General features: G+C 46.0%; 1 protein-coding gene across 2 annotated transcripts; it reads right to left on the bottom strand.

Annotated features, from left to right (window-relative positions):
* Positions 1 to 23,706, bottom strand: DNAJB2 (DnaJ heat shock protein family (Hsp40) member B2). 2 transcript variants are annotated; one of them, XM_054972387.1, is made up of 12 exons: positions 23,583 to 23,706; positions 22,098 to 22,175; positions 18,347 to 18,438; positions 12,867 to 12,976; positions 11,823 to 11,876; positions 10,072 to 10,194; positions 8,743 to 8,832; positions 8,328 to 8,433; positions 6,099 to 6,169; positions 4,221 to 4,466; positions 2,339 to 2,393; positions 1 to 928 (listed from the first exon to the last, which is right to left on the bottom strand). In XM_054972387.1, exons 3-11 carry the CDS (start codon positions 18,409 to 18,411, stop codon positions 2,365 to 2,367), a joined length of 894 nt encoding a protein of 297 aa, XP_054828362.1. In that variant the 5' UTR covers positions 18,412 to 18,438; positions 22,098 to 22,175; positions 23,583 to 23,706; the 3' UTR covers positions 1 to 928; positions 2,339 to 2,364. The 2 variants fall into 2 exon arrangements, with proteins under 2 accessions (XP_054828362.1, XP_054828363.1); XM_054972388.1 differs by lacking the exon at positions 2,339 to 2,393 and having other exon boundaries at positions 23,583 to 23,703.
* Between the last annotated feature and the right edge of the window lie 2,133 nt (positions 23,707 to 25,839).

Genomic DNA, 25,839 nt, shown 5'->3' on the forward strand with positions numbered 1-25,839 from the left:
GTCTTCCATTCTACACCAGGCAATCACTTCAGTTACAAAAGAGACCAGTCCCCCCCCCCACTTTTCTTCCCACCCTAAAATTATAAACTTGTAGAGCAGGCATGTATCAATTGAAGCCCTGTTACTTTCAGGGAAGGGATTTCCTCCAAAGGGAGAAAGATAGCCACAGAGCTTCCCTTTCTGTGGTAAGAGACTAATGTCATCCTTTCTCTTGCTTTCCAGTACCTGCTTAGAAAAATTCTCTGCTGTTTGGAGGTAAAGCCTGGCTTTATAGCCCTTAGATTTAGAGCATAAGGCTTTCTATACTCACAAAGGGAGCCTCATGCTGATGGGACGGAAGTCCATCCATTCCTTCATCTGTCTTTTAACAACCCCAGCCCCACACCCATAGAAACAAGAATGGTCCAGCACTGCACACACACAGCCCCTCTTAAACCCAGAGGACACTGAAGATTGACAAACATGCAGCCCTGATCGGTAGGGGGCTTCTCTTCTATGCCCACTACCCCTCCCCCATGATTGCTTCGTATCTGTACAGCTTTACAGCCAGGTCCTCATTCTTCAGCCAAGCCCCAGGCTGCTTTCTTGGAAAGGGAAGATGGTAGTGGCAAAGGTGGACTGCAGGTATGAGAGGCCTTGGTTCTCTAGGCCTGGAGGGTGCCTTGAGCAGTGTTAATTCAGGAGCAGCAGCACAGCTACCAGCACAGACAATGGGCTGTGCTCAATCTGACCCTCACAAGCTATTGGGTGCTAAGTGACCCACAGCAGAGAGAACTAATGGGGAGGAAGTCACACACTTGGAGCCTGTCAATCCCCAGGACAGGGCTCAAGGAGGGAACAGAAAGCGAAGTCCAGGTTTTGAGTAGCCTTCTGGGAGCACAAATGCTAGAGAGGCAATTCCCACAACTCTTCCAGACTCAGAACACACCTGGGGAAACAATCAAGGAGATGGGACAGGAGGGGGGGTGGAGAGAGAGAAAAAAACACAGATACCATGTGAATCAGACAGCAGTGAAAAGTGTGTGACAGCAAGCAGTGCCTGGGCTGTTGTACGTTCCCAGAATACTGGGGCCACTAAGCAGAAGACAACCACCCCCAGTTGCAATACTAAAAAGGGGAGGGTTTTTTACCACCCAGGCCCAGCTGTAGCAGACCCAGGTTTAAAGCAGCCGTGGCTCTTAAATCAGGTGTGGAAGGAAGGGGTGCACGAAAGCATGCAAAGTAAGGAACGGATACAGGTACAGCCATCACTAGGAAATTGCTCTGGTGAATAACAGTCTTCCCTCGCACAACAGGATTTAAAAATACACCTAACTATTCGTGTCTAAAGTCTCTCTTTCAAACTGCTCCAAAGCAAAACAGGACCTACTACAAGTTTGCTTTCTTTACCAAGGGGCATTTGAAGGCCTTAGCAACAGGCATAGGGTTCCTATGGGCTAGAGCTGTGCTCGTGGATAAGTGGAGCCTCAACCCATGCACAGCAGTGAGACACATTCTCAACCTGGTTGTCTATTCTCTGTTATGTTTGCAGGCCCTTCTTGCAAGGTTCGCAGAGTGGCAGGCATTTGTTTAGGGCACTGCTCAAGGCCAGCTTTGGCAGCTGGACCATAATTTGGCCCTTGAACATGACTGAAGTTATACACATGTGAAGTTGAGCAATGGATTGATGAATTACTGGTTTCAGTGGCACATGAAACAATTATCTAATCCCACTTTTGTGTCACAATTACTTTTTCATGTTACCCATTGAGCAATGAAAATCATCCCTAAGAAATGCTAGTATTACTTAGCTGACGGACTCCCCGCTCCACACAGAGAGCTAGAGGAGGTCAACTGGTTGTCTCCCTCCCTCCCTTCCTCCCTCCCTCCCTCCAAAAGGCACCCTATGGCATCTATCTGAGAAAAAAATAAGGATGGGGCACAAAGTCTACAGGGTAGCAGAAGAGCCAACGAAGGCAGGATAAAAGGCAAGTCCCTTCCTACCAAAGTCATCAGGGATATGTATATTCTACACCCCCTTCAACCCAGACCCAGATTCTGCAACCACAAAACCTGAGGTCAATATGATGCATAACCAAGCGGACTTTTCCTGACTCTGAAATGAGTTTTTTTTAAAAAAAATTTTTTTGAATATTTTGGGAACAAGGAAGAAATGATAGAGGAGGATGGAAGTGAGTTTTTAGCTACCTTGGGAGAGAGGGATCAGCCTAAATGATAAGTATCATATAACAAGCAATTACACATGTGTATGGCAGCCCTAGGAATGTATGGAATACACACAGCCCTTAAAAGTTTTGCCACTCCAACCAGACAGGGAAAATGAATGCTTGAGGGTTACCTGCAGGGAGGCGGCGTGGAGGGGCATCAGACAGAATATGCCTGTCCATCAGGGTCTGTGGCATGGAAAGCACGGAAGGGAGGAATGGGCAGGTGAGCAGACAAGTGGCAGCAGCAGCAGCAGCAGCAGCAGCAGAGAAAGAAAGAGAGGGTACCAACAAGTTACATTCCTACATCAAGCATCTACCGAAGCCTTACCCAGGGCCTGCCAGCAGGGGGCAGACAAAGGGGAAAGGAAAATAGGAGATTGCCAACCCCCTAGGCGCTTTCTGGTAGATTTGGGGGAGTGGATGAGAGGGTGAGGAGGTAGGTGGCTACAGCATTACAGGGAAATTGCAATATAAGCATGTGATACAAGACACCAACAAGCAAAATAGAGCAGGCAAGGAAAAGTGCCATGCACATGGTAAGTCATAGAAATAAATAAGGAGAGTAATACAAAATCCAAACTTCCTGTTTCTATTCAAAAGCCAATGTTTTAAGTAATAGGGCCAAGACAAAGCTGAACACACCTCTCAAAATAGGGACTGGGACCCCTTGTGGTTAATACTGCCAAACTGGGCTGGTCATATGAAGAACGTCCTGCTTTGATACCCCTCTTTTTTGCCCAGGATATTCACATATTAGTGGCTGGAATAGCCCTAACTAGGCCTATCTCAACAGAGCCTGGAAGCTAAGCAGGGCTGACAACAGGAGACCAACCAAGGAAGACAGCAATTGCTATGCGGAGGAAGACAATGGCAAACCACCAACTCTGCTCATCTCATTGTTCAAAAATCCCATGGTCTTGGGGTCATCATGAGTCAGTTGTTACTTGACAGCACACAATTAGTATTTATTCACTTGTTAAGGCTTGCTTTGTGAATATTAATGCCTGAGGTCTCCATTAAAGGAAGCCTGAATTGCAGAGTAAACAACAGGCAAAATAATCTCTTTGGTGTAACTTGGCACCTAGCTACTATATACTAGATGGATGGACCAATGGGCTGAAAGCATGTGGTCTGTGCTCTCTTCCTGATGGCCCTTGACACCAGAAAGACCTGTTCCCCCCTCCTACTCTTGTGGCAGTTGCTAGGGCATGAAGGCACAGTAGTGGGCCTACAGGGAATGGAGATCAAGTTAACTAGAGAAAAGGCACCCATTTTTTTGTCTGCACCACCATAAAACGGGGGGATGTAGATCCAGGATGGCTGCCAACCTGATGGAAGTCATCATAATCTTGTTTTGAGGCAGAAACCAAGTAAAGGCCAATTCTTCCAGCTGGTACAAAATTCTGGGCAGAAGCAGAACTTCCTCTTCCCAAATTGCCCCAGGCTCAGCTCAAACAGCAAGCAAGCAGTGGCAGCCAATATCAAGCCCCCACATGAATCTATCCAATACAGGGGAAAGAAAGAGCCATGCAGCCGAGCCATGCAATAAAAGAGCAAGGTAGACTATGCAGTCTGAACTTGCACAAGGCATCAGGGTGCTACAGTGCAGGAGTTGGCTGGGCGACGCCTCTCCATGGTAATTACACACGCACACATAATTACAGACTCTGTTCCTGCCCTTTACTCAGCAGCACCATCTCCTTGACTAGATAGGCCTCTGGGAAACCCTGTAAGCATCAGATGGTATCAGTCCTCCAAGAACCCATTCCTCCACTGGCTGGTACACTCAGGAGCCCGGCCAATGAAGGCCCGATCTCTAGCTGGCTCACAGAAGACGACAGCGTGCGTCCTTCTTCTTCTTGGGGGAAGAGTCTTTCCCATTCCCCTTTCCCCGACCACTTCCTCCCACAGCCCCCGAATTTTTCGAGGGCCCTCCTGCCTGCCTGTCTGTGGCAGAGCTCCCTTGTGACAAGCGTGTTTTCTCTTTGGGCTTTTTCTTAGGGCTGTTCACACCTGCTCTGTGCTGGCCTTTAGCCTCCATCTCAGACAGGCTGTAGGCCATGGCCAGCTGCAGGTCCTCGTCCTCCTCCTCACTGTCTGTGTACAAGATCACAGGGGACGAACTGGCAGGCGGGCGCTTGGGAGGAGGGGGCTGAACTGGTGTTGGTGGAGGAGAAGACGAAAACTTGCGGTTTTGGAGGGCTTGCTGCTGCTCCCGCCGGCTCAGCTCCAAGCCTAGTGCCAAGTCATCTGGAACACCTGCAAAACAGGTCAGGGAAACATTCAGTCTACTGGGGGCTCCCAATCCCAGCAACCTCTCCCTCCACTGCTTCATCTCCACGAAATCATCCCTTGTGACTACAGTCTCAGTCACAACTCCATAGACCATCTCCCTTCTCAAATATGCTCTACCCTTTTTTGGAATATTAGGTGCTCTAAATGTAGCCACAGATGGAAGCCCATCTGAAAACCTGTCTAAACCCTCCCACAATCCACATGGCAAAGCACTGCTCCCATAGCTGTCTGTCATTCCCAGTAGAGTTGCCAGCCCCAGCTTGGGAAATTCCTAAAGATACGAAGGCAGTATCTGGGAAAGAGTTTGGGGAGGATTGGAAACGCAGCACAGATGTGATGTCATAGAATCTCCCCTCCAAAGGTGCAACTTCCTTCAGGGGATCTGTTTTCTGTAGCCTGGAGATCAGAATTGTAATTCCTGGAAAATTTCAGGGCCCCGCCAAGAGGTTGGGAACCCTAGTCCCCAGCCTTGTATACTAAGGGCCTATCTACACTTTACATTTCACAGGCATAAGCTACCAATCCCCTAATGGGAACTCAGTTTCCAAGGGCATCGGGTCCCCCTATGTAGTTTTCCCATCCAGAGAAGAGGGCACTATTTGTCTCTTGACAGAGGCACATGTATCGATAACCCTGATACAATCAGCAGCCTTGAGAATTAAGCTCCCAGTGGGTGATACATGTCTAACTAAAAGTCATCGTAGCAGACGTGTAGCACATAATATTGTGATCAGGTCTTAAATCATCCTTCTGTCTTTTAAACCTAGACTGTTCTATCACAAGTCTGAAACTCCTCCCCTTCTGCTAGCTTCCATTTTGAAAGAAGCCACAAGATATCTGGGCAGATCCTTTCAGATTCAAATATTTGAGACTTGATCTGCAGATATCTACCAATTTAACATTTGATCGAAAGGGCATATTCTCACACCTTTCTGTCAAAGCTTATCACAAATACAGATTAAATGCCATTCTGAGAAAAAATATTGCATTGAAAAGGGTCTTTTACATCCTTCCCTAGGAGACAGAGGTAGAGTTCCCAGGTGCCTGCCAGTGGCAGGCAAACTCCTAGGGATTTGCTTCCTTGTCCACCGATCCACCAGACGTCAGTGGCAGATAGCAAGCTCCCGGAGGTTGCCTGCCACTGGCAGGCACCCCAGGAACATGTGTGATGACGTCACCTCTAAAAGTGACATCGTCGCACTGGCCACAGGTGTGTTCCTGTGCTTCGTTTGGGGCTGATTTGGGCCTCAAATGGGCCAAATTAGCCCCACACATAGCATGGGAGTGCTTCCATGGCTGAAGCGGTGACATCACTTCTGGGGATAATGTCATCACGCAGGCGCTGGAGCGTGAAAGCGCAAAGACTTCGTTGCTGGCTCGAGGTAAGTGCCAGGTCCCGCCCCCCCCCCCCTACTTCCCAGTAGGAGGGTATAGGGACCTGGCAACTCTAGACAGAGGAGATCACAAAAATGACACCAGACACTTCAGGAAACTCAAGTTTTTGATGTCAGATTGGAGGAAGCAATGCACTGATAAATATGCAGAATATTTTGCTCAAGAATCTGGGAATCCCCCTCTTCCCTTCTAGCTACTCACCATTAATATGGATAGATTTCAGCTCCCCATTTTCTTCCACTTCTACTCTTTCCTGCCCATTTTCAACGATCCTGTAGATAGTGTAAGGAGCCAGAGAAGGGAAGTTATTTGGAAAGAATGCAGAAATCATATGAAACCACAACCTACCTGATACCAATGTTGAACTGCACTACAACCCTACCTCGCCTATAATGGGCCTGTTAAACTCAGTGGGACATTTCCAAACAACTCTTTCCTTTAGAGAGAAATGGAGAAGGGAAAGGAGCACTTATTCACCAGCTAGTTGGTCTCAAATCCTCATTCCCACGTTAGCCTAACTGTCAGCTAGTCTGCAGGGTGCATCAGGGAGAGGTATATCAACTTTTGTAGTCTATTCTTCAGCAATTACATGAACTTCTTTAAATCGGTGACCACAACGGGGTCTTTGGCTCAACTAACAAGACAAATACTCTAGCTCTGACATGTAGAAGTGAAATGTGACCACCAATGCATCTGAAAAGCTTAAATAGGTGCTATGGAATCCCTGCAGTTGTTCTGGTACCTGGAAGCAAGAAGGTGCTAAACAGAAGAAAATAAGACATGGCATGGGCAAGAGTTGATGGTGTTGATCCTCCTCCTCAACAGTGTTAAGGCCTTGGTTCCCCAGCATCCAAACACACAAACAACAAACCCCAAAAGAAGATACTTGACTTTTCACACAACAGACAGGCTATCAACTGCATAGAAAGGACTAGTGATCCAGTTTCACTGACCACAGAAGGCTATCTTTCTAGCAACAACGGGACATTCTAAATTTTTAGCTGTCCACATGGGACATGTTTAGAAGAGACTGCTTTCTACTTTTATTTTGCCCCTGTAATTTTATTTCATTTTGTTACGGCCAGTGGTCTGAACAACTAGAAAGTACAACTTTTGCTGCTACAAGAAGTAGTGGTAGCAGTACACAGTTTAGGGAGAGGCGCAACAACATGTGGAACTTCCTACCATGGGATTAAGTGGAGGTCAGAGGTGCAGCTCCACTCACAGAGGGTGCTAACAGTATATTATTTTATTTAATTTATTTATATTTCAATTTATATACCGCCCATCCCCAGGGGCTCTGGGCGGTGAACAGTTTAAAATCAATAAAAACAAGAAAACAACAATACTAAAATCAATATACAAAACAATAATGAAATAAATTAACCAAGTGCATTAGTTGCTGTCTGGCGGTTCTTCAACTTTCTGGCAGGCCCTGTTTGAAGGGTATGGGGCAACTGGAAAGGATAGGTACCTTCCTCCCCCACCAGTCAAAACATGGGCAGATAATGCCCCTGGCAGCGAACCCTTTCACTGATCCATACTGTATTTGTGGGGTGACTGCACCCTTACCACCTCATCATCCTAAAGTGATTTGGGACGAAGGGAGTTCAGAAACAGCTGCTGCTTTGCCCTAAAGTTTTCATGTGTGTATGGTGGGGGGGGGAGCTTTAGGAGTGGGGAGAGACCTTCTTCCTTCTTCCAATGTCAGTGTTGCATTACTATCCTAATCCCTGCATTGGCTGCATGCACAGCAAGCTGTTTATAAACAACTGCATGCAAGAATCTCTGCATCCTCCTGTGAAAGAGATTGTTGATACTGAGCTGGGTCAGAAGATAATTTAAGCTCTCCCTCCCCTCCTTCATTAAAATAGTATGAGAAAATACTGCTGTGCTGTCCTAAGCAACATCAAAATGAAATGCAGAAGCATGCATGAGAAAGCTGGATCAAGGGAGAAGCAGCAGAGCATCAAGGGTGGACGCCCAAAATGTGCTGAAAGAAAACATGGCACCAATAAAGTAGGAACAAATGGACAGGGACAGACCTTTACACTGGTGAGATACCACTTCTGAAGAAAGGCTATTTCTCACTGTCAAGACCAGTTTTGCAAGCATGGAGGCTGCCAGGTTCTATCCCTAATAGTTCCATTTAAAGAGTCTTAGCGATCAGAGCTGAGGAAACCCTCCTACTGAGACCCAAGAAAGCTGTAGCCAGTTAGAATACAAATGTTGGGCTAGATGGGCCATTGGTCTGAGTCGGACTGAGTCTATGGCAGCTTCTGTATCTCTCCTTACTGTTTGCTATGTAGGAAGAGCTGGGCTACTTCTCCAAGAGGACCCAAAATCTGTGCTACAAGACCAGCAAAAAGTGGCATGAAACAAAACCACATGCAGCTAAACAGCACATTAGAAAGGCTGAGTCCAGCGTACCTTTTGGTAGTGATGCGCTTGCCGTTGATGAACTTAGTGGATGTAGAGATGGACCGGAAGCCCATTCCCATATTGATACCTGGCCCAAGCCCAGAGGGAAAGAACTCTGCAACACAAGAGCACCTGAATCACTTGCAAGGGAGGATACAGTGGGCACGGGTCCAGTATAAACAGGGCCAAAAAGCAACAAAGGAAAGGATATACTGGACAACAAATCATTTATCTGAGAGTCAATGGGTGGGATTCTGGTAAATTGGTCACTAGGATCGGTTGCAAAGGAAGAATGAAACCACAACTAAAGGAATGAGTCAGGGTCCATGGAACTTGGAGCCAGGTCTGAAGGTGGAGGCCTCCATGAGTTAAGGGTGGGGAGGCAATTTCTCCAGCCCTGGGCATCTCCTTTTCCCTTTCTTACCTGGTGTTGCTGCAAAGGATGAGAAGAATGGTCCTACTCCAGGATGTCGAGGGCCACCTCCATGTATGTCCGAGAACGGGGACATGTCATCTGGAGACAGATCATAAGGTCACCAACATGTGGGAAACCAGGGTAAAGATGCCTCCTAGGAGTGTGCCCTTTTGTCCCACCCCCAACATACCAACCCAGAGCTCTGCATCATGGATGCTGTCTTGGGGAACTGGGTGGTGGCAGGTGTGTAGGCTATGATACCACCAGGAATTCTCGACCATCAGCACTACATCTCTCAGTCTGTTAAGGCAGCAGTTCCTCAACACAGAGATTTCGGAAGCAATGCTGTGTGCAAAAGCCAATGTCCGTACCTTGTCTACAACTACTTTATCTCCAGTTTCAAAAAGAGTCCAGTAGCACCTTTAAGACTAACCAATTTTATTGTAGCATAAGCTTTCGAGAATCAAGTTCTCTTCGTCATTCTCTTCGTCATTTTGATTCTCGAAAGCTTATGCTACAATAAAATTGGTTAGTCTTAAAGGTGCTACTGGACTCTTTTTGATTTTGCTACCACAGACTAACACGGCTAACTCCTCTGCATTTATCTCCAGTTTGGTTGTCTGTAGCTGATCTAGATGGAGGGACTGTCCATTGCTTAAGACCCTCTTCCCTCTTACTGTAGATTTTTGCTTTCATTTCCTTGATGTAGTTTTATCATGCTATCTCTCCTGCGTGATCTTAAATTATTGGCTTCAGCGCACAGTATGATTCAGTAGGCTCAGAGAACAGTCGAGGGGCACATGACATCATGCTTTTATACTAACCAAGTTAAGCAGGCTTCAGCCTGACTTGTGCCTGGATGGGGAAATGTCTAAAGGCCCCATGTAAGACACTCAAAGCTCCCTAAGGAGTGGAATATATGGAAAACAAATGAGAAAATGCCATCAGACCTGGCAGACAAAAACTTGGACAGTGACACATTCACAGAATTTTCTGCAAGGAGCGTGTGTGCCTGTGCTGGAAATAAATGCCAGAATCACTTCTTTTATAACAGGCTGGAGCATTCTATTGCACTCTCCACATTATCAACCAACTTTGGTCATAACTGGGGGGGGGGGAGTGAGCTGGATGAACTGTTGGTCTGACCCCATCAAACAGCAATTACATTCTTTGCTTCTGTTTATGCCACACCTTTTCCTTGTGTCTCTTAAATGAGCTACCTTTGGGGTTGCTATTTCTGTTGTCACAACTATGGGTCAAGAGGCAAGAAACAGTCCTCTGTCCTTCCATAGGTCATACCCCCAAGATACCAGCCTGACAATTAAAGCCCACACGTACCAGCAAGGAATTCAGCAAAAGGGTCCCGCTCCCCAAAGAAGTCCCGGAAGACATCACGAGCACTGCGGAAAGTGAAGGTGTATTCAGGCATCCCTGGACCAGGCCTGGATCCACTGGGTCCACCTGGGAAACAGACCAGATGTTCACTTGGAGCGTTTTTAATAGAAAGAACATGTTGGAACCTGCAAGTACTTGTGTGAGGCATCTTATTTCCCCCTCTCCCACCATGTCCTCTTTCCCTTCTCTGCCCCCCATAGCATTTCCCCTTTTCCTCTTTTCTTTGCTTCCCATCCATCTTTGTCTGCCCCCTTGTCTTCACCTTTCCCACCCCCACCCCTCAGTAGCCTCTCCCCTATGGCCCATTAGCATGGAGGAGAACCTGCAAGGATTCACAGGGGGCACTTCACTTTCCCCTGTATCCCCTTCACACTATTTCCTTTTTCCCTTCCTCCTGGCAGCCTCCATATGCTGACATTTCCCTATGTCCTTCTCACCTTCAAACCCACTGAACAACTTACCTTTTATTTAACTTCATCTATATTTATTAATGTTCTTTATTTATATATTGCCTTTCTCCACAATGGGGACCCAAAGCAGTTCACATCATTCTCCTTGCCTCTGTATTATCTTCACAACAACCCTGTGAGGTAGGTTAGGTTGAGTGTGTGTGACTGGATCAAAGTCACCCAGACAGCAGAGTGGTGATTTGAGCCTGGATCTCCTACATCCTACTCTGAAACTCTAACTACTACACTACACTGTCTTTTGGAGCATGAACAGTAGCAAGCAGCTAGGCCTGGATGAGCTACGCAAGTTGCATGGTATCTGGGCCTGGTCCCAGCAGTCCTCCCTCAAAGGCCAAAACAGCCTTGGAAAGGACCCTGCCCCCTTCCCCTGCCTTTTATTGATAGAAACCAAGCCTGGAATACTGGCTAATCTGTTATGGTTGCCAAGCAGCAGCCACTGAGGGTATCTAGTTAAAACTACAGGCATTCCTTTTATCATGTTAGGTTTTGTTTTTTGAATTTTTTTTAGATTTCAGATTTTTCTGTAAGCCTGGGGCATTTTTCAGGTGTGTAGGAAGATCTGTCTTGTCCATTCATGGCTCCAATCTCTGGATTTAAGTATTCATAGATCTGGGCCACTTGGCTATTAATATATAAGATAAAGCAAAGTTTGTTTACCAAAGCTGAGCCTATGGGCTGTTATGTAACCAGATTTTTTACATCAGACCCATCATATTCCCAACCTGCCAGCTGTGCACTGCTTTCTGCTGTTTTAGCAGGCCTTGGCAAACACTTGGCAGGCTGTGATTAATGCCTAGTAGGCCAAGAGAAGCATAAATGAGCTTATCAAACCCATTTAACACACACACAAAACCCAAAGCCAGTGAGAACTGCAGCCAAACCCCATTCTATTGGATGGGATGATGTTCCACTTTCTAAATATACATTTGTCTGTTCTTTGGCCTGTGCAAGGCCTAGTTAGACCACCACTGCCACTTCTCTGCCTTGGCTTTGTGCTGGCAGCTGGCTGAGGGCTGTGGTGTTCCACTTCCTAAATGCCTACCCAACCCTGGCAAGTTTCTTCTGAGAACTGATCTGTGAAAGCTGTAAATCACCCTGTGATGCTAATGCATTTTGGAATTGCACCTGCTTTGCCTATTTTGGCAAGGCAGATTGCTGCTTCTTTTAATCCAGACAGAATTTGCTTCACTACACTATAGCTCAAGTCCTGGCTAAGTTGCTTACCTGCGCCCATGAGTCCTTCTTTGCCATAGTGGTCATAGACTTCACGCTTGTTCTCTGAAATCAGAAAGCCCAAAGGTTAGGCAGCTGTCTGTAGTCTTAGCATTGCCAATGGAGAGACACTTATGCTGTACACATGGATCAGAGAATGTTACTGAGATTTACTAGTCTCACCCGTGTCCGGTCTGATCAAAACTATGACATCACTCCTGGTTATTACTGGATCCTATCTGTGTCAACCATAAATAGTATTTACAGAGCATGATCAAAAAAGTTAACATTTGCTCCCAAATCATTACAGCAACCTGAAATATTAGCAAATATTATTATCCTCATCTCCAAATGCTGTTTGTTACAATACAATAACCAGGTATTTCCTTACAATATGCAACTAAGCCCCTAAACCACACCTATGAACAAGTCCTAATATACTCTTAAAGTTATTTTTATACAGAGGTTTTGCTCCAGTCCAGCATCCAACATTGCAACATTGTCCCCTAATAGTCCACTTCCAGGTTTTCACCTGCTTTGATTCAATCTTTAACACTATTAATATAATCTTTTTGGATAGACTGCAGTCCAAATGCCTTTGCATGCACTGTGGATGGGAAGGTGTGCATTTTTGCAGGTCACACTCACCTTGGTACAATTTTCCTTGCCTTTGCTGCACCCCACTCTATAGCCATAATTTCTCCAGCATCATTAGAGAGGGCTTTTATAAAAAGTGACAACCCAGCCATTACTAATTTTTAAAGGCCAAAAAAGTCCTCTGGTAGCATGAGGGAGGGGAGGGAAGAAGAGGAATGACAGCCTTGGGGAGGCTTAAGCATGGAAAATATGACAATAGTGGCCACATGAATGCTCCACTGGCAACAAGAGCTACATGGAGAACTGTTGCCATGTGGAAGCAACACAAGACCTGTTTCTTAGATTCAGAGATCTCATCGATCTGTGGAAACAAATTCACCTCCAGGGCCAGGACCCCAAATGAACCAAAATCATCACAGAGGACACAGGTGGGGTGGAATAAAAAGGCAAAGCGCTTACTGTCTGACAGCACTTCGTAGGCCTCTGCTATCTCCTTGAACTTCTGCTCGGCATATTCTTTGTTGTCTGGATTCTTATCCGGGTGCCATTTCAGAGCTTTCTTTCTGTACCTGTTTTATAGTATCCAAAAGATAATCACCATTAGCATGCAGATTTGCCCTGTCTAGAGCCAGAGCCACAGGAAATGCTGTTACTCACCACCACCACCTCGTTCCTCCATCTCACTGCATCTAGTTGCATTTCGGAGGGGATGGTGTTCAGGTCAAACACAATTGTCTACGCTTTGGCACCATGCTTCCATGACACGCCACTGGACCCAGCGTCTCATTAGCACTACAGCTTAACAGACGTAGTAAGCAGAGCAAATTCCCTTCATCGGTCCTCTGCTGGTCCTCCTGGCTGCAGCTGTCAAGAGCAGGGTTAGTGCAGGCCAGGGCCCTCTTGACAAATGCTCTTTGTTTCTCTTCCACACAGTTTTTCTTTGGACACCCTCTTTTGGACACAGGATACTTTCTTGTCAGAAGAGAAAGTCAAGCTTTATTTGGGCCTGAGTGCCCAAGTTATGCCTTCCGTTTCCAAGGAAGTTAGCCTTTCTCTTCCCACAGGATCAAAGCCCTTACCTAGGCTGACTGCCGTTACCTTTCACTGCACTACTCTCTGTCCTCCACTGGGGAGCACTTTACATCTCCCCAGTTAGGGGTGTGCATTTTGGTAGTGATGTAACAAATAAATAGCTGAATAATGGTTAAATTGGCATTATCATGGTACACCAAATAAATCAGAAAATCCCAAATACATTAATGCCAGCTAAAAACTGGATATATATGGAGCCGCCCTTGCATTGAGACTGGCTTTTGGCCAGAAGTTGTCTTTGCTTAACGTTTCTTTGCCCAGGGAAGTCCAAGAATATATTTGGTTTTATCTGTCAAAGGCAACTCAGCCACTTTTGGTTCCTTGCTTTGCTGCTTGCTAGTGTTTCTTTATATATTACTAAGAGTTCTTCTGTTTGGGGGCGGGGGGGCGGTGCTTAAGCAGTTGCTTTCTTACTTGCTGTTTATTTACTTGTTACAGTGACATTAGTTTCCTTGCTTTGGTTCTGGTGGATTCTCTGGTCTGATTCTTGGTTCCTTTGCTTCAGTTTTGTTCTGTACTATATACATAAGACAGTGGTTTGTAAAACCCAAGTGGTTTTACAAAGTGGGAGAAGCCAGGAGGACTCTTCCCCAAAAGGGTTTCTGATTGGCCTCTGGAAGTCGGGCAGGGTGCTCTGTAAAATAAAGACAATGGCAGCAACAGTAGGAGGATCCTGTCTGCATACGTTACTGCCATCTTTGGAGTGGAGAGAAACCCTTTCCTTCCTGCCAGCTTCCATTCCTCCTGAGCTCCACCACTGCTGCCTAGGAAGCGAACAAGCTAGCTGGCACAAGCAGGGGAAGAAAGGCCCTTCTTTTCTCACCCAGACCTGCAGATTTCCTCTCAGCCCAGCCACTGCTGCTGTAGCCTAGGACAGGAGCAAGCCAGCTAGCTAGGAAAAGCAAGCCTGCTGTTTTCCTCATGTTCCAATGGCTCCTGCTGCAGCAAGGGTATGCACAGGGAAGTAAAAGCCCTTCCTGTCCATGCTTGCTGCCTTCCTCTCATTCCAAGCACTGTTGCTGCGTTCCCAGCACTGCTACTGCAGCCCAGGGCCAAGCTGGCCAGCCTGCATAGCCGGGGGATGGGAAGAGAAGGCAAGGGGGAAGCTGGCAGAGTGGGGCGGGTGCAGTGCTTCCTGGGACTGAATAGTCTGAAGGAGGCCCTTCTCCCCCACAGCCCTCTATCCTGTTGCTTTTATTTTCTCTTACCTTCCCTCTTTACTTGTGTGTTTTTAAACATTTCCCCTACTCCTCTGCATTTGGACTTCCTCTCTGCATATGGGTGATCCTGTGTTGTGTTGCTTTTATTTTCTCTTACCTTGCCCCTTACGTATTTTCAAAAATTCACCCTTCTGTTCCCTGCACTGCATGTGTAGCCCCTCCCCCCATTTTGGGCTTCCCCTCTCTTTTTAAATCCCCTCCCCGCAACTCTGGCTTCCTCTTCATGTAAATATGTTTTATTCCCCCTCCTGGGGTTTCTTCTCTCTGTTTTTATAATCCACCCGTTGTTTTTTTCCCTGTCCATTATGTGTCAATATTAACTACATTTGTGGAGTTTCATCATATGCTCTCTGTTACACCACAGCACAGATTGGATTTGAGTTATTGGTGTAGTGCAGACAGTGAATTTATGTAAAGTACTTTACCTGTGCAAGTAACAGAGTGATATTTTAAAAACACAGTGGGACTTGCTTCTGACTAAACATGATTGGGCTGCATGGCTAAAATGCTTAATTGTCATAATTACTAGTAATAGTGCAGGTTAAAAATATATAGGCTCATGAAAAGAGGATAGCCAGTTGAAGAGAAGCATTCTTCCATTTTCTCCTTGCATAAGTGTGTTAAAAGCCTGCAAAATGAAGATACTGCCTGATGAGGGTTTCTTAGTAATACTTATTTTGTGTAGGCAAGACGTTTTTTAAAACAATAAGTTCATTTAAAAATGATTCAAGAAGAGTAGTGTCAGAACACACAAAGCACAATCTCAACGTAATAAAGAGATGGTTATTGATGTATGATTTCAATAGGATTCAATGATGGCTATCAGCTACTGGAATTTGCTCCATCTCTGGCGGCAGCCATTTTTTAGTTGTACCCACCGCCCTAAGTCAAAATTCTATTGGTGCTCACAGGCTGAAAAAGGTTGGGAACCCCTGCACTATGATTTAATCTGAACTGGAGAAAATAGCGTCATAGATCTCTTAGTTCTGTTTCCCTTGTTTCTGGTTTGATGTTGGTTCCTTTGCTTTAGTTGAGTTCTATTAGGCTTTGTGGGTTCAGCCTACATCGGGAGTGAGAATTGCACTGAGACTGCCTTTTGTTCAGGGGTTGCCTTTGCTTAATGTTTCCCTTTGCCTGAAAAGCCTTGGAAATGTTTTCCCCAGAGGAAAAAAAGAAGAGTGGCTGGTGGCAGCTTGTTTAGGTACACATAGACCTGGACCCCTGAGTCCAATCTTCCGGAAACTTGACAGGTCTTTAGTGTATAGGAAAACTGGGTCCCCAGCAAATTTGGTGGAGTTTGCTTGAAAAATGTCCCCCTAGCCTCCCCAGCTAGTTTCCTCCATAGGGAATAATGGCCAAATATATTCAGGATTCTCTAAAAAAACCCAAATCCAAATAGAGAATCTGACTCAGATATCAGGAATATCAAATATTTATGGTATTCCTGATATCTAGATCCTAATTATAAAAAACTTTTTTTTTTGCTGCACACCCCTATCTCACAGTAATCCAATTTGCTAAATGTATGATCAAACCAGTCCCCAGCTATTAAAATACATGGGTGAATCAGTTTAAGGTATGTAGCTGTGTTGGTCTGCAGTAGAATAGCAGCATTTTAGTCCACTGGCACCTTAAAAACCAATAAGATTTTCAGGGTATGAGCTTTCCACAGTCAAAGAGGAATCTGAAGAAGGAAGCTTTGACTCATGAACGCTTATACCCTGAAAATCTTGTTGATCTCTAAGGTCCACTGACAAACCCTACAGTTGAATCAATTTCGAAAACAGAGAATCTAAAGAAGACTTGATTCCAAGGTGTCTCTCATGGCTAACAAGCAGTGAGCCTGAATATTTATTTTAATACTTGCCTTAGAGGAGGCTGAATAATGGAATGGCACTGACAGTTCTATCCTAAGACAGATATGCTTCTGCCTTAAAGCATAACCAGCCTGCATGACCACAAATAGGCAGTCCATTTCTCTCACTTACTTGGCAGGGAGGGGGAGAACAAAATGCTATCTGGGTCTACAATTTGCATTAAACCTAAACACTGAAAAAGGAATTTTAGGCACAGCTCTAAGTGTATGTTGTGAAACTCCATTTGTTATGATCAGTTATCAGGTTCAATTCAAGGTGCTAGCTACCACCTAAAGAGCCCTTATAGACATTGGACCCACATACTGCAGGATGGCTTCTCTTGCTATGTTCCACTGCAACAGCTCCATTCATCTGAGTAAAGCCGTCTGAAGCAGCTCCCAGCAATTGCCATTCACACTCATTCTCTGTGGTGGCTCCTATGGTGGAACAGTCTACTTGAAGCTATTAGGAAGGCCCTTGTGCTTCTACTGCTTCTCAAAATATATAGAAGAGAATTGCTCAGGGAGGGTATTTTTATAAAGTTAGAAAAGCTACAGTGTAATAGTGCAGTTTAGGATGTGCCTTTTGTTAGGGATAAAGTCCTCCCTATACTGATTGTCCTTAAACAGGTAAGTTGGCATGTGTTAATCTGGTGTTTTCCTTGTTCCACAATCCCAGCTCAACTGCATTATTTTGTCTTACTAGGAAACTTTGCTGTTAAATTCAAATGCTGTCATATTTTGCAATCTGCTTACTAATTGACTGAATTTTTTTTAAATCATTTGTAATCTGCCTTGGGTCTCAGTGAGAAAGGCAGACTGTAAATGAAAATAATAATAAATTACTGTTATTATGGCACAATCCATGTTCATTACAGCTCTTATGGTACAGGACAGGATGATATGACTCTTGCAGGCGCTGTATGTCCCACCTGTTCATTTCTCCTCCAAAGTTAAGAGGCTCTGAAAAAAGGCTGCTCTTCAACCAGAAAGTTATCTCCTTATAGGGTGAATTGAAAAAAAAAATCAGTATTTTCCTCAAAATCTGATTCTTTTGGGGTTTTTTAATTTTCCCTTTTAAAGGTTAAAAAACTGAAATTTCACCATTGTCACTAGCCATACATAAACAGGTTCGAACACAGCAGCACACACATACAAAAATGTGAGCTGCAGTGACAAAGATTTTAACCTAGGTAAAAAAAAATCTATTCTATTCATTTTTATTTTTTAATTTATTTTTGTTTACATTATTTATAGTCCACCTTTCTCACTGAAACTCAAGGTGGATTACCCAGTGTAAGTCAATACGACCAATGGTTGGGACACTCAATAAATAATAGGGATTTAAAATAAGTAGAGCTGGAAAATGCTGAAATAAAATAAGCAAATTGATATGACCTATTAAATGACTAAGCTGCATGCATTTTTCTTCATTTAAATTACTGGTCTTTTTGTCTTGGTGATTTAAAATGTCCAAGATGGTTCTCATTCCATTCATAAAAGCAGACCACTCACCAGCTTTTAAATGAACAAAAAACAGACAAATTTCATACATCAACTGAAAAGACCACAAAAAAGCGAGTTCTCAGTGTTTTCTACCTGGCTTCCTGTGTTATAACAGCACCAGCCTGAGTAGGCAGTACTGACCTGGATGGAGCAATGGTCTGTTTCAACAGAAGGCAGCTCCATGAGTGTTCAAATCAAAGCACAGGCTAAAGAAAAGCACAGGCAATACTGGTACCTTAAACAGGCGTTGAGAGAATGCAACTTACGCTTTTTTGATGTCATCTGGAGAGGCATTGCGGGGTACACCCAGCGCTTCATAATAATCAACCATGGTGTCCACTTATGTTGCACTTGAAAACTGGAGTGGAAGGCAAAGGATAGTATTAGACTCCTCTGGATGAACTTAGGTAGTGTCCTTGCCTTTCTCCCCAACAGGGACCCAAAGTGGCCCACATCATTCTCTTCTCCTATAGTTTATCCTCACAATAACAACCCTATGAGGTAGGTTAGGCTAAGAGTGTGTAACTGGCCCAAAGTCACCCAGTACCCCGGGTCTTCCAGACCTTAGTTTAACAGTCCAACCACTGCACCATGTTGCCACACAGGTTTCACACACCACCTGAGACTTCCAGGACACTCTAGGGGAGTGTGATCCAGGTTCATACACTAGCAAAATGGCTGGATTTAAGCCAATCTGGCATAAACCAGCTATGCTGGTTCACATAGAAGAACCCTGGATCTAACCTGGGCAGTGGACTCTGCTGAGCTGGATTATTCAGCTAGAACAGGCAGCTTCAGTCAGCAAATGAGAAGGTGGTAGAACAAGTGGGAGTTAAGCCAAGTTTCGCACCACAGCAAAAGAGCAGCACAAGGCGGGCAGGGAGGAGGCAACAGGCAGAGGGGATTCCCATCCGGTTCTGTCCCTCCACCCCACCCTGCCCAGATCCAAAAGAGTACTTCAAGATGCCACTGGCTGCCTGTTTAAAACTCTGCTCCCCCCCCTCCTGCTTAGGATTCTCAGGTTTGACACTGGGATTCTCAGGTTCAACATTGGTTCCTTTACTGCAGTTTGGTGTTGAACTTTGTTGGTTAAGCTTGAAATGGAGTTTTAATATTGAACAAGAAAATCCCAAGCAAGGGGAGAGGGGGTGGAACCAGCCGCGGAGTTTAAAAGCCTTGGAAATGTTTCCCATATAGGAAACAATGGAAAGTGGCTGGGGGCAGCTTGTTCAGAGGTCCATAGAATTGGACCCTGGGGTCCAATACTCCTGAAATTTTGTGGGTCTTTAGTGGACAGGAAGGACTGGATTCCCTGCAAACTTGGTAGAGTTTACTTTAAAAATGCCACTAGGTCCCCAGAAAATTTCCCCCATAGGGAATAATGGCCAGATAAATCTGGGATTCTCTAACCCAAATCAGAGAAGCTGATCCAGATTTCAGGGATACTAATTTTTTTGGTACCCCTGAAAACCATATTTAGATCACCTGGATTTTTTTTTTGTGCATACTGTTAAGAAACACACCAGTACAAAAAGGCTCTCTATAATCCAGTCTCCTCTCTGACTGACAGCTCTTTCCCAATATGTCATCAATGCCCCATCTTCATTTCCCCTCTTCCAGTTTCTAACTATAAGATGTTCAACCATTTTTAAATCCAAAATATTTATTTAAAAAGAAGCTGCAGTCAGAAATATGTTAACAAATTCAACAAACTCTTCATTTGCATGTAAAACTGTTAATTATATTTGGATTTTCTCAATTGTACAACAGACAATTGTACTACTGCCCATTCTGTGCCTTAAGCATAATCCATTCCCCTTAAAAGAGGCTGTCAGGATCTCCCCCCACCCCCCGCCCGCCCCGAATCTGAACGCACTTCACAGGTTAAACCTGAATCCGTTGGAAGGAGAAAGCCATCTCTAGGGCACTTCCATAGAAGGCTTTTCCTTCAAGTGCTTCGTTATGTGAAAAGAGACCTTATCTTGGCTGGAAGGTTCGTTCCAGTTGCCACCTGAAGCACTCCAAAGTAAGGAACATATTGTGAGAATGCAAGGAAATGATGTAATACATGCCTCAGAATATCACCAGGACTTTATTAGCGTACACTATCCCTGCAATGTCCTAAACCGGTTGCTTTTTTTGTAGTGCTTTCCTGTGAGTTTTTCTATATAGGTAAGAAACAATTCCTTTAATTAAAGAACAGGTATATGCATAACTTTTTCTTTCTCTTTCAACATAACTGGCAAGTGAAACAAAAAGACACTTCAAGGCTCATATATGCTGTTTGTGAGTCAGTTGTGAACCAGCCAGTTTTAAATTGGACTAAGTTAACCACCCAACCTAACTAAGTTCTACACCTTTAATTTTGTATTGATTTAAATAAAGAAACACATGAATGAACTGTGGCTTTTCTTCTCGACACCCCATGAAGTGTTCACAAGTGAGTACCCCCCCCCCCAAAAGATTGCGGCATGGAGGGCAATCTAAACTCCCCTCTGTCTGGAGATTAGGGGGGCGGGGCCACCAGCCATGTGACCATTTTCACCGAGGGCAATGTAAACTTTAAAAAACTCCCCCCTTGTTCCAGATGACCCAAAGTGACTTCATTGTGCAGTGCTGGGAGTGTGCGCGCACTTTGCACATGCGCATGCGGTACCAGGGGCACCACCTCCTGCCAGGAGTTGCCCCATGCTGGCAACCGACTGAGTTCCACCACCTCTTTTCTCAGAAAAAAGGCCCTGGGTACAATAATGCCGTTATATTAAGGGTGGGGAAGGGAAGTGGTAGCAGATTACGCAGTGAGTAGCACTTCTGTTCATGAAGTCCTATCGTCCCAGATGATGAGTGGAAAGACATCTAGCTTTACAAGAGATTCTAGAGAAGGATTATTACCTATAGAAAGAGAGGTAAATATAGGAATTCCATATATTTATATTCCATATTTCCAGATACAAGAGACTCTAGAGAAAGATTATTACCTATACCTACCTACCTACCTAAAAAAGTTCTGGTCCCAGCTGCAACAGCAACTGGAGCTGCTCTTTGCTGTTTGGCCATCTAGGCCTAATTCACATATGTAATTGTATTGAACATTTCAAGTTATGTGAGTACAGCTCCCCGGGGCAAACTGTTTACTCCACAGCCACACGACACTTTCTGTGGGTGAAGTTGTGCCCAACAATGTAGGAAGCCACTTCCCGCCAAATAGCTCATCACGTGGTGATGCATCTACACAGCAGCATTTCAAAGCACCAACTGACTGCACCATTGCACTATGGGTTTGGCCTCAGAGCCTCAAAATCAGGGGCCCACCGGGAACCTATCCTAAAAAGCACCTGAGCTGACCCCACTCCACTGCACCAGAAGGATGCTGGCCCAGGCCTTCCTTTTAAGTATCTTTATACATTAAGCGGTTTAGCAGCCATTAAGTTTTTAAGAGCTTAGAAGGTTCCAAGAGCAAGAATAGCTGTGGTGGCAACACTAGACAGGAAACCACTGACGAAGGTTATCGATTGAACCATTTTACAGCCTGGCTTGCAGTCCTTCTTGCCACATTCAGTTTACTTGCTGACTTGCAGTTCCCATTGGGACACCTCAGTATTCAAAGCACCATACTAGTGAGTTCTGCTCTGCCATGCACAACCCTTTGCTCTTAGACACCTCACACACCAGAAGACCCTTCACAGGCCAAGGATCTGAACTGCTAAGATGATCACCCTGCATTGTTAGAACAACGCTCTGACTGCCTGGATCTCCCCAATCTTAACTCTTAGTATATCTGGCTCCAGCAGCTGGCCTTCACTTCCAAAAAAACTCACCACTCCCCTTTTGTCTCATTCCTTTCCTGACTGCTTGCTTTTCTGCCAGTATGTCTCCTGAAGAATAGGGGGAGAGGCAGAGGGGGAGCACCCACTCCCTGGAAGCCCCTTCCCAACACTGCATATCCCTTTCTTCCCTTCTGCCAGCTACTAGTAACAAGACCCCCCCGCCCCTCTCTGGGCTTTGCCCCTTCCTTACCTTGTTGTTGTTGCTGCCTTGCTAGAATCTTGGAAGCAGAGAAGGCTTCTTCTGCAGCAAGGAGGGAATTTGCCTCCTCTGGAAAACAAAAAACAAAAAGGTTTCCCCTTCATACATCTGTCCACATTTCCACCCTAACCTTTATACAAGCAGGCAGAGAAAAAAAATTTAACTTGGGCCAGGACTCGAAACCAGAGCCAGTTCCCCAAACCAGGGTTCAATCCCTGGAATACATCCACACATGTACAGGGGGTGTACACTGTGAGAGCAATCTTAAGTCAGTTTCCTCAGAGTCTGTCTCAAATCTTTTCAATGGGACTTACTCCCAGGAAAGTGTTTTAGGATGGCACTGTGTCTTCACCACTAAAAAAAAAAAGGGGGGGGGCTTATGTTACCTTTAAAGACTAGCAAATATACTGTGGCATAAACTTTTGTGCTTCTGTGAGCCAGAATGTTTGTTTGTTTGCTCACTACACAATACATTCCCTTCTGGAATGGTTCAGCATTAAGGTACCTCTGCCTGCTGGCCCATCCAGATGGTACCAGAGGCCCGGACTACCTGGCTCACGGAAGTGACCGACATCCAGAGCGGATCAAGCCCCAGCAACATTTTCGCAGAACAGCCCCGCCGCTCCCCAACCCAGCCACCCCTTCACCCCCAACTCCTGGCGTTTATCGGGCTAATTGCAAGGCGCTGGTCATGAAAAAGACTCGGGCGATCCCCCACTCGACCATTTATTTTAATTTACACAGAAGGTTCTAGAATTAGCCGGTCATAAACTGCCGGGCGCGTTCTTTTCGGCGAAGCAGACCGGAGGAGTCTGCGTTTCAAACGTGTTGTTTTCCTGCCGAAAAGGCATGTTAGTCCCCGGCGCTCCGGGCCCTCCTCTCTCCCTTTGTTTTGCCTGGCGTCGCCGGGCAGCCACACCGCCCGGCCCCGGGGGCTGATCGCGTTTCAGCTTCTCGACTGTTCCAACAGCGCCTTTCCCTGCGCAAGCCAGGCCAGGCGCTAAACGCCCCATTTCCTACCGGCAAAGACAAAACAGCTCCCGCGCGCAGCGCTCCAGGCCAGCGGCAGTTTCGGGTTGCGAACTCCCCTTTCCTGCCGGCCTTTGAGTCACGGTACCCAGTGACAACGCTACCACCACAAGAACAACTTGGGCATACTTGTGGCCGTATCTCCGACGTGTCGGAATCTCTCGTAGGGGGCGGGCCCGCCTGTTTCTGATGTTGCTTTAGCCCGAGGTGGAGGGGCGGGAGGTGGGATGGCGGCAGGGAAGAGAGCTGCCATTTCTGGGTCGCTTCGTATTACTAACGAGGGCCAGTGGGATTTTCTCTCTCTTTTCTGCTGTTAAGGCCAGACTCCTCGCTTTTGTTTGATGCAAAGGATCCAGGCAGATGCTCTAGAAAAACAGGCAAGCGCACACTCGGCTCGGCTCCCACCCATCCTGCGAGCAACGGGTCCCCCCGGCAGCTAGGCCATACCTCACCACCCGAGGAGGCTCCGTCCGGGCTGCACCATGGCACTGGGTAGACCCGCTTGCCCTGAGCACAGTTCTCGGCAGCTGGAGTCTCCGCCCGCTGCTGTCAAAGGCAGGGAAGGCAGGGTCCTGCTCTCAGCCCCAGCCAGGCCTTGAGGACTGGCAGGGGCAGCGGCCAATGGAACGCCGCAGCTTCATTGTGACATCAGAGCTCTGCCTTTTGAACGGATGAGGTAAGGCACAGCAACCACGGGCGGCAGCTGGTTAATGCTTCGGTGGAATTCCCTGGGCTGGGCGGCCTGGGCCTGCGTCGAGACGCGCAGCCTCCGCAGCGCTGAACAAGAATTTCCTCGCAGGCGCCCGCTGCAGTGTCTAGACAGGACCGCGTTAAAAGCGGCCACAGCGTTTGGCATCATCGACGCGGTGAGGGAGATCCCTGGACAGGCCAGTGGCTCGGGCTGTAGCCCCCCCCCCATCCTGCTGGTGAATGCTCCCACGGCCTTTTCGAAACATGGAATCCAGGCAGCGAATTTCATTCATGACCAATTTTAAAGTGCAAAACATAAATCTAAAATTGTATGACTGAAGTATGACTAAAATTTATGACTTCGTGACTGAAGCTAATCAGAATAGAGGGACACCTATTCATTACAGTAACATGGATGCGATATTCCCAGCATAAAAAATCCCCATCCCAACGTTCAGGGCTTCTGCCTACAGCGAGGGCTTCTCGTTCTCTGCAGTGAGTAGATGAGATGATTGATTGGTGGGGTGGGGTGGCTAAACTGTTGCTCTCTGACACTTCTGTCCACTTGCACAACTGAAATCCTGAACAGCAGAAATCCTTGCACTTCAAAGTGTGGCAGCAGATGACCAGGCAGGGTGATGTAGTGGTTAGACTAGGATCTGGGACACTCACTCTGTTATGGAAGCTTACTGGGTCATCTTGGGTCACACACACACTCAGGCTAACCTACCTCACAGAGTTGATGTGAGAATAAAATGGAAGGGAGGAGAACGTAAGTTGCTATGGGTCCCCATTGGGGAGGGGGAAAAGGTAAAGGTAGTCCCTTGTGCAAGCACCGAGTCATTACTGACCCACGGGGGAACGTCACATCACAATGCACAGAGTGGTAACCTGCAGTACTGCAGCCCAAGCTCTGCTCACAACCTGAGTTCGATCCTGGTGGAAGCTGGGTTCAGGGAGCCGGATCATGGTTGACTCCGCCTTCCATCCTTCCGAGGTCGGTAAAATGAGTACCCAGTTTCCTGAGGGTAAAGACAGGGGAATGCCAAACCACCTCATAACAAAAGTCTGCCAAGAAAACGTGATGTGATGTCCCCCCATGGGGAGAAAGGCAGGGTATAAATAAATAAAATGTCAGAATCAGGTCAGGAGAACTCCCAAATGGTTTCACTTTTGAGCCAAGGCTTATCACAGTTGAGCCCCAGAACTTATTTTGAGTGCAAGTGCCCATCCCTGAAACTGAATAAGAAATAGTAGGGATATAGCTTTTAAATATTCAGTGTCTTTCTCTCACTACCAGCAAACTGCAAACAGCTCTGATGAATCTCATATACCAAGTAAAAGAGGGTGTCCTCATAGGTTTGAGACCCATTTCATGTTAGAGAAATTGTGTTTACATCAAAAAAATGCAAGAGGTGGGGGTGACTAGTTACATGATATAGCAGAGAAGGCATAGTAGCAACTCAGCTGAAAAAGTACAAGAAAAGTGACTGCTTGAAGCTGGTGGGTAGTAACAAGACTGAGATATGATATAGAAACTTAAGGAAAGAGCAAGCAGGATGAATGGGTGGGAGTTGCCAGCTGCAGTGACTCAGCACATTCTGGCACTGCTGCTGAAGAACTTGCTACGCCTGCCAGGCTTTTGGTAGCATGTGGACTGCTCATGGTATCCAGGCCTTGAGGAGCTGCTAGGTGAGCAACTTCATGCTGTTACAGAAACAAAGGATGAGGGAAAGCTGCTCATCTGATCACTAAGACAGCTTTAAAGCTGCCTGATTTCCGCTCCCCCAGCACCATCTTTTCTTCTTTATTCCGATTAATACTAAACTTAATATTGAATTGACTTACATATAAATACGCTTCAATTACATTTCCATGTATTCACAAATACAAATGAGTATGTGGAATGTGAGTGTTCTATAGGGCCAGTCCAAAGATTTGGAAAATGATGTTGCTACCTTCCCCAAACCCTGGGGATGCTGCTCTCCTCCCCTCCACTCCCACAAATCACAGG

Source organism: Eublepharis macularius, chromosome 2, assembly GCF_028583425.1.
Source record: "Eublepharis macularius isolate TG4126 chromosome 2, MPM_Emac_v1.0, whole genome shotgun sequence".
NCBI lineage: Eukaryota > Metazoa > Chordata > Lepidosauria > Squamata > Eublepharidae > Eublepharis > Eublepharis macularius.

Coding starts and splice junctions, on each gene's coding strand:
- DNAJB2 (XM_054972387.1), bottom strand. CDS start 18,411: ATGGTTGATTATTATGAAGCGCTGGGTGTACCCCGCAATGCCTCTCCA. Junction 11,877..12,866: donor CTACGAAGTGCTGTCAGACA/GTAAGCGCTTTG, acceptor TTCTGATTTCAG/AGAACAAGCGTGAAGTCTAT. Junction 10,195..11,822: donor AGAAGGACTCATGGGCGCAG/GTAAGCAACTTA, acceptor TCTGTTTCCCAG/GTGGACCCAGTGGATCCAGG.